The sequence below is a fragment of the Camelus dromedarius genome, chromosome 9 (genome assembly GCF_036321535.1).
Source record: "Camelus dromedarius isolate mCamDro1 chromosome 9, mCamDro1.pat, whole genome shotgun sequence".
Taxonomy (NCBI): Eukaryota; Metazoa; Chordata; class Mammalia; order Artiodactyla; family Camelidae; genus Camelus; species Camelus dromedarius.
The window spans coordinates 2,111,551-2,127,088 of record NC_087444.1 but is presented as its reverse complement, the minus strand read 5'-3'; the positions used below and the strand labels follow the sequence as shown (position 1 = coordinate 2,127,088).

The 15,538-nt window shown below is 37.3% G+C and overlaps 1 protein-coding gene across 1 annotated transcript in view; it reads right to left on the bottom strand.

Moving 5' to 3' along the window:
• Nucleotides 1–15,538, bottom strand: part of EPHX4 (epoxide hydrolase 4) — a 33,842-nt gene that overhangs the window by 8,459 nt on the left and 9,845 nt on the right. The window contains exons 4-6 of the mRNA XM_031457584.2: nt 14,609–14,737; nt 11,468–11,571; nt 7,994–8,142 (exon numbers count right to left, since the gene is read on the bottom strand). Of these exons, the coding sequence (XP_031313444.2) occupies nt 7,994–8,142; nt 11,468–11,571; nt 14,609–14,737 (382 nt within the window). The remainder of the gene's footprint in view (nt 1–7,993; nt 8,143–11,467; nt 11,572–14,608; nt 14,738–15,538) is intronic.

Genomic DNA, 15,538 nt, shown 5'->3' with positions numbered 1-15,538 from the left:
CCTCTGAGTTCCAGACTCCCGTATCCAACTGCCTATTTGAATATCTAAGGCACGACCTCAGATATCTGAGGCACAAACTCAGCTAGTCTAAGATCAGTAAAATTCAAGGCCTTCCCCTCAGCACCAGTTCTCCTATAGTGCCTTCTCCCTCCGTGAGGGGATGACCACCCACACAGCTGTTCACACGAGGCATTCAGGAGCCATCCTCAACATCCCTCTTCTTGTCCTTCCATCCAGCCCATCACCAACCCCTGTCAACCAACCTGTTAGACAGCTCTTAAGCCCACCCACTCTCCCCACCTCCACTGCCTTCACACTAGTTCAGGCTGCCAGCGTCTTCAGCCTGGCCTGCTGCCGTTTCCCCACATTCGCCCCTCCAACACAGTCTCCATATTGAGTAAATACGTCCAAATACAAACTGAAGCATTTCTCTTTTCTGCTTGAAATTCTCATTCACTGGCTTCACATTTGTGGCTCTCAAGTCTTTAATATGGTCTACCTGGCTCTGCATAACCAGCCCGCTGCCTCCCTCTCAGACCCATTCTCATTCCACTCTCTTTGCACTTTCTGTGCTCTGCCACACTGGCCCTCATTGTGTTATTAAAACCACAACCCTCCATCTTCCCACACAGCTTTGGAAGATGCTGTTTTCTTTTTCTGGAATGCCAGTCTCCCCCCAACTTTATCTAGTCAATACCAAACTCATCCTTAACTTCTATGTCCAAACATCATTTCTTCCATTCTTACCCCTTCCTCTCCAAGTCCTTATGTTAGTTTATAACCTGTATTCATTCCTGCAGTTGTCTGCTTATTGCTGTTTTCCCTTCTCAACTACAAGTTTCGTGAGATCAGAGACCTTGCCTAGTTTTGCTTATTACTGTATTCTGAGTGCTGACATAGCCCAGAACACAGAAGGTGCTTGATAAACATTTCTTAACTGAAAAATGATCATTAAAAATATAACTAAAAATACACATCTATTCAAAATAATCCAAAGGGAGAAAAGAGGTGGATAGAGTTATGGTTAAAACACGTGACAGCACAATTATATATCCTCCCAGTTTTAATCCCTTTAAAATTTTTCTTTTAAAATAATATTATTATTATTTTAAAAAATCCACGTCATGTCATTTTTATCTCTCTTGGTTTTGATCTCCTGTTATTGATTATACACAGGTTTCAAATTTTTTTTTCCTCTTTTCTCCTTTTTAAAAGGTTTTTAAGAGACATCGCAACCCGACTGCTATTCTGCTTCAACTCGCTCTTCAGTTATTCATTACACACTGCTTTCAAACCTTTTCTTCTCCCTTCTTTTAAAATTCTCTTTCTCTCTCTCTCTTTCTATTTTTTAAGTTTTATTCCTACACAGGCATTAGATAGATAAATAAATAAACTCCTTTAAGGACCACAATAGATAACTGATACTCCATAAGCCACAGTGCCAGAGAAATATGAGCAATATGAAGAAGCAGAGGAACCACTCCCAATTAAAAGATCAAGACAAATCCCCTGAAAGCACGATCAAGGAAATAGACACTGATGGCCTACTAGATCAAGATTTCAAAAAAGGACTGATCAAAGTACTGAAGGAACTAAAAGAAATAGTGTTTAGAGATGTAAAATATGTCAAAAATGAAATCGAAGCTATACAGAAGAGCCAAGTAGAATTGGTAAACTCATTGGCTGAGATGAGAACGGATCTAAAGGCTGTGCAAAGCAGACTAGATAATGCAGAGGAACGAATTAGTGACCTAGAAGACAGGACAACAGAAAGCACCCAATCAGAACAATTGCAAGAAAAACAAATAAAAACAAATGAAAGCAACATAAGGGCCCTATGGGATAATATAAAGTGTGCCAATCTTCGCATAATAGGGGTCCCAGAAGGGGAAGAAAGATCAAAGGGGATTGAAAAGGTTTTTAAAGAAATTATGACTGAAAACTTCCCAAACTTAAAGAAGGTATCAGATATCCAAGTATAGGAAGTTCAAAGGGTCCGAAACAGGAAGAACCCAAACAGACCCACACCAAGACATATCATAATCAAGACAGCCGGAGTCAAGGATAAAGAAATGATCCTAAAGGCAGCAAGAGAAAAGCAAAGAGTGAGTTACAAGGGAACCCCCATAAGGCTCTCAGCTAATTTCTCTACACAAACACTACAGGCCAGAAGGGAGTGGTAACATATATTCAAAGCCCTGAATGAAAAAAAGATGCAGCCTAGGATACTTTATCCAGCAAGACTATCCTTTAGGATAGAAGGAGAGATAAAGAATTTTATCTTTATCAAGCAAAAACTAAAAGAGTTTAGCAACACTAAACCCATGCTAAAAGAAATATTGACAGGTCTTCTCTAAATAGAACAGCAGCAGGATGCTACAGAAATGAGAAACTCATAACTGGAAAGGTGATAACTCATGAATTACAAATAAACACGAAATTGTAAAAGAAGACATCTAAATCATTAAGAGTGGGAGAGGGAAGCAAGAAAAAAATTTTTTTTTCTTTTTTAAATTTTTTGTTTTCGGTAGGATGGGTTCAAGATATAGTAATGGGCTAATAGACTTACAGAAAAGGGTAACCACAAGCCAAAAACTTACAAGGGAGTCACAAAAATTAAATAAAATCCATGATAATACAAAGGAAAATAGCCAAACCACAAAAGGAAGAAGAAAGGAACAAAGAGGAAATACCAAATCAACTGCAAAAATTTGTTCAAAATGGCAATAAACACACATCTATCATTAATTACTGTAACTGTTAATGGACTAAATGCTCCAGTCAAAAGACATAGAGTGGCAGACTGGATAATAAAGCAAGAACCTTCAATATGCTGCATACAAGAGACCCACTTTAGGGAGAAGGACACATATAGATTGAGAGTGAAAGGATGGAAAAGGATATTCCATGCAAATGGAAAAGCCAAAAAAGCAGGTGTTGCAGTACTGATTTCAGACAAAATAGACTTTAAAACAAAGGCCATAAAGAAAGATAAAGAAGGACATTTTATAATGATTAAAAGAGTGATACAAAAAAAAAATAAAGGAGTGATACAAGATGAGGATATTACACTCGTTAATATATATGCACCCAGTATAGGAGCACTTAAATACATAAAACAATTACTAACAGAGATAAAGGGGGATATTGATGGGAATACAATCATAGTTGGAGATTTTAACACCACATTAACATCACTAGACAGATCTTCCAGACAGAAAATAAGTAAGGCAACAGAGAAACTAAATAATACAATAGAAAAATTAGATTTGGTGGATATTTTCAGAGCATTACACCCCCCAAAAATAGGATATACATTCTTTTCAAGTGCACATGGAGCATTTTCTAGGATTGATCATGTACTTGTGCACAAAAGAAACCTCAATGATTTTAAGAAGATAGAAATTATTTCAAGCATCTTTACTGACCACAATGCCATGAAACTAGAAATCAACAATGGAGAAACAAAGGAGAAAAAAAGGAAAGCATGTAGATTAAACAATATGCTATTAAAAAACCAATGAGTAGATAAGGAAATCAAAGCTGAAATTAAAAAATACTTTGAAACAAATGAAAATGAAAGCACAACTACACAAAATTTATGGGACACAGCAAAGGCAGTGGTTAGAGGGAAGTTTATAGCGATACAGGCCTTCCTCAAAAGAGAACAATCTCAAATAAACAATTTAACCCACCAACTAAAAGAACTAGAAAAGAAGAACAAAAAACCCCCAAAAGGCAGCAGAAGGAATGAAATTATAACGATCAGGGAGGAAATAAATAAAATAGAGATTAAAAAACCATAGAAAAAAAATCAATCAAACCAAAATCTGGTTTTTTGAAAAAGTAAATAAAATCGACAAACCTCTGGCCACACTCACAAAGAAGGAAAAAGAGCACAAATAAGCAAAATAAGAAAGGAAAATGGAGAAATTACAACAAATAAAATAGAAATACAGATTATCATACGAGAATATTATGAAAAACTATATGGAACCAAACTGGATAACCTAGAGGAGATGGACAAGTTTCTGGAAACATACAGTCCACCAAGACTGAATCAAGAAGAAACTGACCACTTGAATAAACTGATCACTAGAAGTGAAATCGAAATAGCAATAAAAAAAAGTCCCTACAAATAAAAGTTCAGGACCAGACGGCTTCACTGGGGAATTCTACCAAACATACAAAGAAGAACTCATACCAAACCTTCTCAAACTCCTCCAGAAGACTGAAAAGGAGGGAGTATTCCCAAGCTCATTCTATGAAGCCGCCATCACCCTGATACCAAAACAAGGCAAAGACACTACCAAAAAAAGAGAATTATAGGCCAATATCACTGATGAACATAGATGCCAAAATCCTGACCAAAATGTTAGCAAATAGAATCCAACAACACGTAAAAAAGATTATACATCATGACCAAGTGGGGTTCATCCCAGGGACACAAAGGTGGTTCAAGATACACAAATCAATCAATGTAATACATTACATCAACAAGAGAAAGGAAAAAACCACATGATCATCTCAGTAGATGCAGAAAAAGCATTTGATAAAATTCAACACCCATTTATGATAAAAACTCTCACCAAAGGGGGTATAGAGGGAACATATCTCAACATAATAAAAACTATATATGACAAACTTATATCCAGCATTGTACTCAATGGTGAAAAACTCAAAAGCTTCCCACTAAAATCTGGGACAAGACAAGGCTGCCCACTATCACCACTCTATTCAACATAGTCTTGGAAGTCCTAGCCACAGCAATCAGGCAAGAGAGAGAAATAAAGGGGATCCAAATTGGAAAAGAAGAGGTAAAAGTGTCGCTATATGCTGATGACATGTTACCATACATAGAAAACCCTAAAAGGTCCACACAAAAACTACCAGAGCTGATGGAATAATTCAGCAAGGTAGCAGGTTACAAGATTAACGTTCAAAAATCAGTTGCATTTCTTTACACTAACGATGAATCAACAGAAAAAGAAAGTAAAGAAACAATCCCCTTTAAAATAGCATCCAAAGTAATAAAATACCTAGGAATAAATCTAACCAAGGAGGTGAAAGAATTACACACAGAAAACTATAAACCATTGATGAAGGAAATTAAAGAAGACTTTAAAAAATGGAAAGCTATCCCATGCTCCTGCATTGGAAGAATCAATATTGTTAAAATGGTCACACTGCCCAAGGCAATCTACAGACTTAATGCATGCAATCCCTATCAAATTACCCAGGACATACTTCACAGAACTAGAACAAATCATAATAAAATTTATATGGAACCATCAAAGACCTAGAATTGCCAAAGCATTGCTGAAGAGAAAGAAAGAGGCTGGAGGAATAACTCTCCCAGACTTCAGACAATATTACAGAGCTATGGTCATCAGGACAGCATGGTATTGGTACAAAAACAGACATAGAGACCAATGGAACAGAATAGAGAGCCCAGAAATGAACCCACAAACTTTTGGTCAACTCATCTTTGACAAAGGAGGCAAGAACATACAATGGAATAAAGACAGTCTCTTCAGCAAATGGTGTTGGGAAAACTGGACAGCAGCATGTAAAACAATGAAGCTAGAACACTCCCTTACACCAGACACAAAGATCAACTCAAGATGGATCAAAGACTTAAACATAAGACAAGATACAATAAACCTCCTAGAGGAAAATATAGGCAAAACATTATCTGACATACATCTCAAATATTTTCCCCTAGAAGAAATAAAAGCAAGAATAAACAAATGGGACCTAATGAAACTTACAAGCTTCTGCACAGCAAAGGAAACCATAAGTAAAACAAAATGACAACCTACGGAATGGGAGAAAATTTTTGCAAATGAAACCGACAAAGGGTTGATCTCCAGAATATATAAGCAGCTCATATGACTCAATAAGAAAAAATTAAACAACCCAATCCAAAAATGGGCAAAAGACCTAAACAAGCAATTCTCCAAGGAAGACATACGAATGATCAATAGGCACATGAAAAAATGCTCAATATCACTAATTATGAGAGAAATGCAAATCAAAACTACAATGAGGTATCACCTCACACCAGTCAGAATGGCCATCATTCAAAAATCCACAAATGACAAATGCTGGAGAGGCTGTGGAGAAAAGGGGACCCTCCTGCACTGCTGGTGGAAATGCAGTTTGGTGCAGCCACTGTGGAAAACACTATGGAGAGTCCTCCAAAGACTACGAATAGACTTAACATATGACCCAGGAATCCCGCTCCTGGGCATATAGCCAGAAGGAACCCTACTTCAAAAAGACACCTGCACCCCAATGTTCATAGCAGCACTATTTACAATAGCCAAGACATGGAAACAGCCTCAATGTCCATCAACAGATGACTGGATAAAGAAGAAGTGGTATATTTATACAATGGAATACTACTCAGCCATAAAAACCGACAACATAACGCCATTTGCAGTAACATGGATGCTCCTGGAGAATGTCATTCTAAGTGAAGTAAGCAGAAAGAGAAAGAAAAATACCATATGAGATTGCTCATATGTGGAATCTAAAACAAACAAACAAACAAACAAAGCATAAATACAAAACAGAAACAGACTCATAGACATAGAATACAAACTTGTGGTTGCCAAGGGGGCAGAGGGTGGGAAGGGATAGACAGGATTTCAGAATTGTAGAATAGATAAACAAGATTATACTGTATAGCACAGGGAAATATATACAAGATCTTGTGATAGCTCACAGAGAAAAAAATGTGACAGTGAGTACATATATATGTTCATGTATAACTGAAGAATTGTGCTCTACACTGGAATTTGACACAATGTTGTAAAATGATTATAAATCAATAAAAATGTTTAAACAAACAAACAAACAAAAACAAGTGACAGCTACACAGGGGATCCATTATACTATTCTCTCTACTTTTCCATATGTTTGAAATTTTCTGTAAAAAGAGATTATGCAACTTATAAAACCAGAATAGTTTGAGTCTTTGAATAAGTGGTGAACTTTATCTTAAAAATCAAGTATTGGCCATACAAATGGCCAATAGGCACATGAAAAAATGCTCAGCATTGCTAATTGTCAGAGAAATGCAGATCAAAACTACAATGAGATATCACCTCACACCAGTCAGAATGGCCATCATTGAAAAGTCTACAAATGACAGATGCTGGAGAAGGTATAGAGAAAAGGGAACCCTCCTACACTGTGGTGGGAGTGTAGACTACTGCAGCCACTATGGAGGACAGTATGGAGGCTCCTTGAAAAAATGAAAATAGACTTAACATGTGATCCAGCAATCCCACTCCTGGGCATATATCCAGAGAAAATAAAAGTCAAAAAGACATATGCATCCCAGTGTCCATACCGGCACTACTTACAATAGCCAAAACATGGAAACAACCCAAATGTCCACCAACAGATGACTAGATAAAGAAGATGTGGTACATATACAATGGAATACTACTCAGCCATAAAAAATAATAAAATAATGCCCTTTGCAGCAACATGGATGGATCTGAAGATCATCATTCTAAGTGAAGTGGGCCGAAAAGAGAAAGAAAAATGCCATATGACATCACTTATATGAGGAGTCTAAAAAAATAATAACAGCAATAATAAGGACACAAATGAACTACTTATTATTTATAACTAAGATGATTGATTTCTTGAATATGTGTGAGCACATCTGACTGTCTTTTATGATTGGAGTACCGCATTCTGTTGATACTTACTTTGTGGTTGGCTTTATTCCTCTGATAACTATGTAAGTTAAAAAAGCTAAAGCTCTAATCTGTTCTTAGAAACAATGATCAGTACATATATATAAACAAAAAATGTGCAGTATATTGTATATATGTATTTACATGCAAAATAATGTGTATGTGCAGTCGAACTGTAATAATTCCACCTAATAAAACTGAAAAAGGAAAAAAAATTAAGTACTGGCTCTGTATGGAGTGGATATTTTGTTTAAATAAAAAGAAGAAATTATACCGACCTGAAGATATTTCGGTAATGGTTAATTGGACCGCTTAATGCTCCAGGCTGAGAAAAGACATAAATATACGCTTCAAGATCTTCTGTTGTTAATCGACATCCTTTTTTTCCAATGCCAGTACTGTGACTAGTGAACAGATGTTTCAAAGCCTAATAAGTGAGAAGAGAATAATTAAACCTTTTCAGTTACCTAACAGTAACTCAATCTTTGGCTTTTGAAAGAGAATGAGGGTCAATGTGCAGTGACAGCTCCCAATTGCTGCTTTAGCCAGGTTGGAGAATTCACTGTTTACAAGCACATTTTATACATTTCTGCTTTCCTGGCTTTGGACAGTCCTTCCTTCTAGTCCCCTATGCACACTTCACCTTTATGAAAACCACCGTGTTTTCTTGGTGTCAATTCACATTCTAGAAGGCTGAGCTCAAGTTCTATGCCTACCTTAAGGTCTTCCCTAATGTTCCAGCTGACAACAATTTGTCTGTTTACTGATAACAATCAAGGCCCCCTGCAAAGTTATTTGAACTTCTTTTGACCACAGCCTAGAGTAACAAATACATTTTACATCATGATCTAGTTCATATCTCTACAAATATAATTCTGAAACAAAAATTTAAAGAAATAGCCCTGACACTTACTACAGCATGTACTGATATTTTCAGTTCAATTCTGTTCTACTCTATTTTTAAAAATTTAAACTGCAAGCCTCTTTATTGAATTGCAAAACTTATTTCATGACTCACTAATGGTTCCCCACCTACGACTTGAAAAACACTGCTTTATGACAGCATTTCTCAAAGGACGTACCTACACCACCTGCATCAGAATTATTAGGAGCCTTGTTTAAATTTAGATCCCTCAGCCCCAAAACACACTTGCAGAAATGTGAAACGACATGTGCAGGATGTGACTCACTGCAGTATTATTTGTAATAGAAAAAGAATGGAAACAAATGTCCACAATTGGAGGGTTGATTGAATAAATTGTAGTATAGCCACGTGATGGTGCATTATGTGCTCTTAGTACTCCAAGAAAAGATGGAGACAATCTGTTCCGAGAATGGAGTCATCTCCAGGGAATACTGTTAAGTGAAAAAAAAAGGTGGAAAGTCATGTTTATAGTGTGTTTCATTTTGTGTGAGAAGGAGAAGACAAATGTATACATATTTGCTTTTATTTTTAAGAAGAAACAATAAAAAGATGAAACAAAAACCGACCAAAATGGTCTTCTATGAGGAAAGGGAAGAAATAGGATGGAGACAGAGAAACAGGAAACACACAAGTGAGACCTCTCTGAATATAGACCTCTCTTAGAATTTTGACTTGGAACTATATAAATGTTTTATATAAAATTATAGAAGTTAAGTAAAAACCCTATAGCCTTACATTTGCTTTGGAGATGTGAATAAGAACTCATAACTTTTTTCTGTCTAAAAAATATGTATGTCCAAATTCTGTCCAATGGAAAGACTTAGAAGCAACGAAAACTAAGTAAGAATGATCACCCTGACACCCAGACTGTGGTCGCTAAACACCATTTCCTACCAACGGGAGGCAGCGTTCCTTCCATAAATGCCTGACTCCAGATCAGGAGCAGGAAATAAAAGATGAACCTAGGACACTAAGGAAGCAAGCCATCACGGACTAAAGGGCTGTGTCACGAGGACACAGGGGCCAACCTGAAGCGGTGCACACGCACCCCATATGGGACGACTTGGGCATCAAAGAGAGAAATGACTGCAATAGGTTGAGACGTACCAAGTACCTCTTTAAAGCTCATGTGCTTGTAACGATATGAAAAGAATGAGCCTCCTCATTGCTCATCACTGGAGGTTTCTAAAGCCTGAACTCCTTACTCTGGAAGTTGTTTATAAAGGGTAATAAAACAATATAATAAAAATGAAGCATTTATCCTGCCATTCTTGTGGGAACTGTATTTCAGAATAACCAAATAGTAGATGTGGAAAATTCTTCCTTATAGAAGAATTCCAATTAATAAAAGCAGAAAGAATAGGAGGACTAGAAAATGAACATTTTCTAATGAAACAATGAACCTAGGCAGTGATGGTCAAAGTATGCTGAAATTCTTTGGTGAAAGGTTGTTAGGAAATTTCGGTAGGCTGACAACTTGTGAGCCGGCTAGTTAATGTTAGCGTTACTAAAACTGGAACAGCTAGACATTCTGTGCTTCCCTGACGTGATGCATTAAGAAATGCACAGCGCCACCTAGAATAAAATCAAAATAAAACTCAGTCTAATTAAGCTGCTAGATCAGTAGCACCTAAGAATTAGGAGAGACGAGGGTTAGCAGAACTAATTGAATAACATCACGATGAAGCAGTCAGTCAACCCAAAATGTAGACCATTCCTCAGGACAAATGACCAAATTTCTTCCTAAAAAAAAAGGTGTTAAAAAAAAAAAAAAAAAAGAAAGAAGGACTGTTACAGACTTTAAGAGCCATAACAACCAAACACAACGTGGAGACCTTGTCTGACTCCTGATTCAAACACATGAAGTGTACAAAGACAGGTGAGACAGTTAAGGAAATCTGAATGGGCATTAAATGATACTAAGATGTTATTATTTGTTCTGTTAGGTTTGATAATAACATTGGAGTTATGTTTGTTTTTTAAAGTCCTCATCTGTCCAAGGTACATGCAGAAGTATTTCCAAGTAAAATAATATGATCTCTTTTTTCAATCTCCCTAAATACCTAACACCATGTTGGACAAACAAGAAGCACACGAGTAACCTGGGAGAAACAGACACCACACGTGACTCCCGGCGCCGGTGCACGTGGCGCCCCAGTATCGCCAGGCTGAGCTGCGTTGCGGGGTTTTGTTTACTCCCAAGGGCCTCCGCTTTCGCTGCTGTCAAACTCTCTTACCAGGCATCCTGTCCTCTTATCTCCCCTTGAGATGTTCTCTAGAAAGAAGCATGCCTGCAGGGGCAGAGGCTCTTAGGAAAAATTGAATTAACAGCTGAGCACTCAAGCACACAAACAGTGTAAAAGGAAGGGAGCCTGCAGAGGAAGCCTGAGAAGCAGTTATGAAATTTCAGCATCTGTCTGTTTTTTTTCCCTTAAGGATGGATTTTAATTTTACATGTTTTTCATTAAAAAATAATATATTAATTGTTTGACTTGCTTCCCCCTTTTTTTTGCACACGAGGAAATGCCTAACGCACGGCATGTAACTGACGCACAGTAAATGCTTATTTAAACCAGATCAGAACAACACGAGCAGGACTAGCTTTGTGGGGGTTTGTTTGTTTTCAGTGCTTCAGTCTATCTTTGTGATTTTTAGCTTCCTAGTTTTGCCATCCTCTTGGGCGTCAGTCTTTCTTTTTCAGTTGTTACATTTGACATACAGCATTGTATTAGTTACAAGGATACAACATAATGCTTCAGTATTTGTATACATTCAAAATGATCATCACAGTAAGTCTGGTTAACATGCATCCCCATGTTTGACTTACCTTGAAATCATTTATGGAGAACATAAATTCTGGGAACCATGGTATTTGGAAGAAGTAATAATAACTGGATTTGAACAGCTGGACAGGGTGTCGTAAGATATATTCTGAAATTAAAACACTGTATTAGACCTTGTCCAAGGGGTATGCATTACTTGTTATTGAAACTATTTCCTTTTAAGGCAGTTTCACCTTCGAGATAATCCCATAAAAGAATCCACAAACAAGGCTTCTGTATTTTTCTCTTCAGAGCAATTACTATGTTCTCATATTTTATTTTGGATATTTCTGCATTTTAAATATTTATAACACTTCAAATAGAAAGAAAGTTCCACTTTATGAAGTGTTAATTCAGAAAGGAACAGGAAACCCAAACAGCACTGCCTTTCCTCCAAGGTCATTATCAGGACGTCACACTTTTCCTCAGGGTATGTGGGGAAGTAATTTTCCGTTGTTTAAAAGATTTTCCTTACACGCTGATTTGAATATCTTATTCATTTGGCCTTAACAGAAACTAAAGTATTCCCTATATATTCATTTATGTATCTAGAAATTTTAAACTAGGGAGTAATGGAATCATACATATTAAATGTGCACACTTGTGTATTGTGCACTATGCTTTTATTTTCCTTGCTTTAGAGGTAAATTTTTTCTTATTTTGAATTTTGTAATGGTTGGAGTTTTTAGAATTATAATTCTTAGGTAAGTGGAGCACTGTTACGCTATACTTTTGCAAAGTCATCACTGAGTAAGATTTATTTGGCCCTCCTTAAGAGCTATCAGTGCAATTAAGAGGAGAATACAATCATATTACTTGAATACCTCGTATTGACCTGAGCAGGGTTGAACCTATTATTGACAGTTTCAGAATCCAAGTATCTTCTTACTGAAATGACCAATTACAGTTTGTCCGTAACAGCAGCGCCACCAAAGTAACACTTACTAGGCTCCTGATCAACTGGACAAGCATGACGCACAACTTCCACTGCCTGATGCAACTGAGAGAACTGTGATGACCGTCAGTTTGACATCTGAATCCTAAGCATCCATCCTATTATCTCGACCAAGATAGGACAACTGGATATGTATCTAAAGTTCAGCTCTTGTACAATATTTACACAGTCACGTTCCCTTTCTCCCTTACTTACTTTAATTTTGAGGAAGAAATAGAAATATGTTTTTCTGAGTTTTTCATTCCCTAGAGGGTTGCTGCGGGTCATAGAAAATTTGACAAGGATACTTAAAGAGAGCAAAATTCTAATTTTTGTCAAAACCCAATATAACTGTGCCTAGCCATTGTTTACAGGTTTTTGTTTAGTCACTCTGAAGATTTTAAGAGTCCCCTTTATAGCAGAGGTTCTCAAAGCATAGTCCATGTGGACCCCTGGGGATCCCTAAGACACTTTTAAAGTATCCAGATGGTGAAACTATTTCAAAACAATATGAGTAGCTTTTCTCATTTTGCTGACATTTGTACTGATGGCACAAAGCAGTAGGAGATAAAGCCACTGCTGCCTGAGCCTGAGCCAAGGTGGTGGCACTAAATACAGCAGGCACAGTGATCCTCACCGCCACACACACGCTGTAAACAGATAGACACATAAAGTGCCAGTTTCACTGACAAATGTCTTTGATGAAACAGCAGAATTACTAATTTCATTAAATTTCTACCCCTGTGTAGACATCTTTTAACATCGTGATGAAATAGCAAGTGCACATAAGGCAGTGCTGCTGAACGCCCAGAGACAATGGTTGTCTCGAGGAAAAGCCCTTCTGCCATTGTTTGATAAGCTGAATTCGCTGCATTTTTTCTGGAACACCATCTTTACTTGAAAGAATGACTAGCGAACTATCACCAGTCAGACGTGGGTATTTAGTGATGGTCTCTTGAAAATGAACAAAGCAAACCTGTCACTTGAGGGGAAACAATCAACAGTGTTTGTTGCCAAAGAAGAAGTTCAAGCTTTCAAATGAAAACTTGAATTTGGGGAACTTGTGTCTGCTCCTGTGAGCTTGACAGCTTTGCAACACTTAAAGGCTTTTTTTTTTTTTTTTTTGATGAAAGTGGGTTGATATTAATGAACGTGATTCTTTGATATCCCATAATGAAATGTGTCAACTTATGGAAGATCTGCATAACTCACTGAACTAGTATCTTCCAATGCGTGACAACTGCAAGATCATGCATGGGTAAAAAATCCATTCGAAGTGCTAGAGAGACCAAGGGGTTTTAATGTAACAGCACAAAAAGTCCATTAACATGGCATCAGGTTCCACACTGCTACTAACCTTTAAGAAACCACCAGTTTCTGAGTTTGGTGTAGTATTCAAGACGTATACCCACAGTTATTTGAAAAGGCTATTCAAACACTCCTCCCCTTTCCAATTACAAATCTGCATGAGGCCAGATCCTTCACATACTTCAACTCAAACACTTGCAACAGATTGAATGCAGAAGCGGAGCTGAGACTACAGCTGTCTTCTATTAGCCACCAATTAAAGAGGTTTGCAAAAACGCAAAACTGTAACACTCTTCTCACCAAAATTTTGTTTTGGAAGATGTAGTTAGTTTTCAATAAAATGTTGTTTATGTTAACGTGTATCGGACTTATTCTTTTAAAAATGAATTAATGCATAAACATTTGAAAATTTCTCACTTTTAATTACCAATACAGTGAATGTTTATAGGTATAACTCATATAAACAAAAGCTCAGTGGGGTCTTTAATAATTTTTAAGAGGATAAAGGAGACCAAAAATTTGACAACTGGTTCTTTAAAGAATGCTGCCATTCCTGAGAGCCAAAGCAGTCAGGCAAGAGAATTTATTTCCAGGCTGTCAAGACTCATTACTGTCAAAGTAATGTCACTGCATTTTTCTCTTTAACTCTCCCCAAGTTAGTGGTAAAATGTTTTCTAAAAAGTAATAAAATTACGCAAGCAAATGTAAACCTACACTTCCTTTGACTCTTCAGGAATATCTAAAACCAAGCTATATGACATTATCCTGTACTAACACCATATTTTAGTCATTTAATTTTAAAAATATCATGTTAATCAAATTTTGCTGTTTTTAATCCAACGTGTCAGTGACAATACTGAGTTGTCACATCATCAGAGACGTTTTAATGGAAATTTAAACTCACCTGTAAATACATTTGGGTGAGGGAAGTTAATAACGACAAGCTTCATCACCATCTCGGGGTAACAGATGGCAATCAGCCAGGCAATCATGCCGCCCCAGTCATGGCCAACGAGAACACACTTGCTATACCCTGCAACCGAGAAACGCATGCTGGCATCATTGAAAAAACCATGAAACAGGCGTGCCTCTGAAACCGCTCTCTCTGCTCTCCTGCCCTAATTACGCACTGTGTGTAAGCTCTGAGTTTGGTGTTTCCAAATCTGAATGTGTCTGATCACCTAGGCGCGCCTTTTACAAAATTTAGGTGCCCAGGCTCCTCTACAGAGTTAGAGGTTCAGAATTTCTCTCAGGAATCTACACACATATATACATATATTTTTTTTACTTTTTGTTGAGGGGGAGGTACTTAGGTTTATTTATTTATTTATTTTTAGAGGTGGTGCCGGAGATTGAACCCAGGACCCCGTGCGTGCTAAGCATGTGCTCTACCACTGAGCTATACCCTCCCCCCAGGAGTCTATATTTTTTAAAAAAATCTGAAAAAGCCAGCTCAGCTCTGGTCACATAAACCCGAGTGTGGAAAACCATGGTAAAAACTACACGTAATTAGGTCATGAGCAAGATTACATTATTGATTTGATAGAAGGTTGCACGATGACAAAATCAGGCCAAGTAGGACTGAATCAACACAAAGTATGAATGAAATATGGCTGTTGGAAACCTGTCTCTGCTTATTTTGCCGTAATCAGACTAAGTGACAGCACTGCACTGACACTCCCAGACCAAGTTCAGTTTTTCTCCTCTAAGAGTATTGGCCCGATCCATGCTTCCATTAGATTACTGTAGACAGGAGTCTTTAATTTGATTTCATGGGTTTCTCACTACATTGGGTCTATTAACATTCCGATGGTAGCAGCTGGGTTTTCGTCAA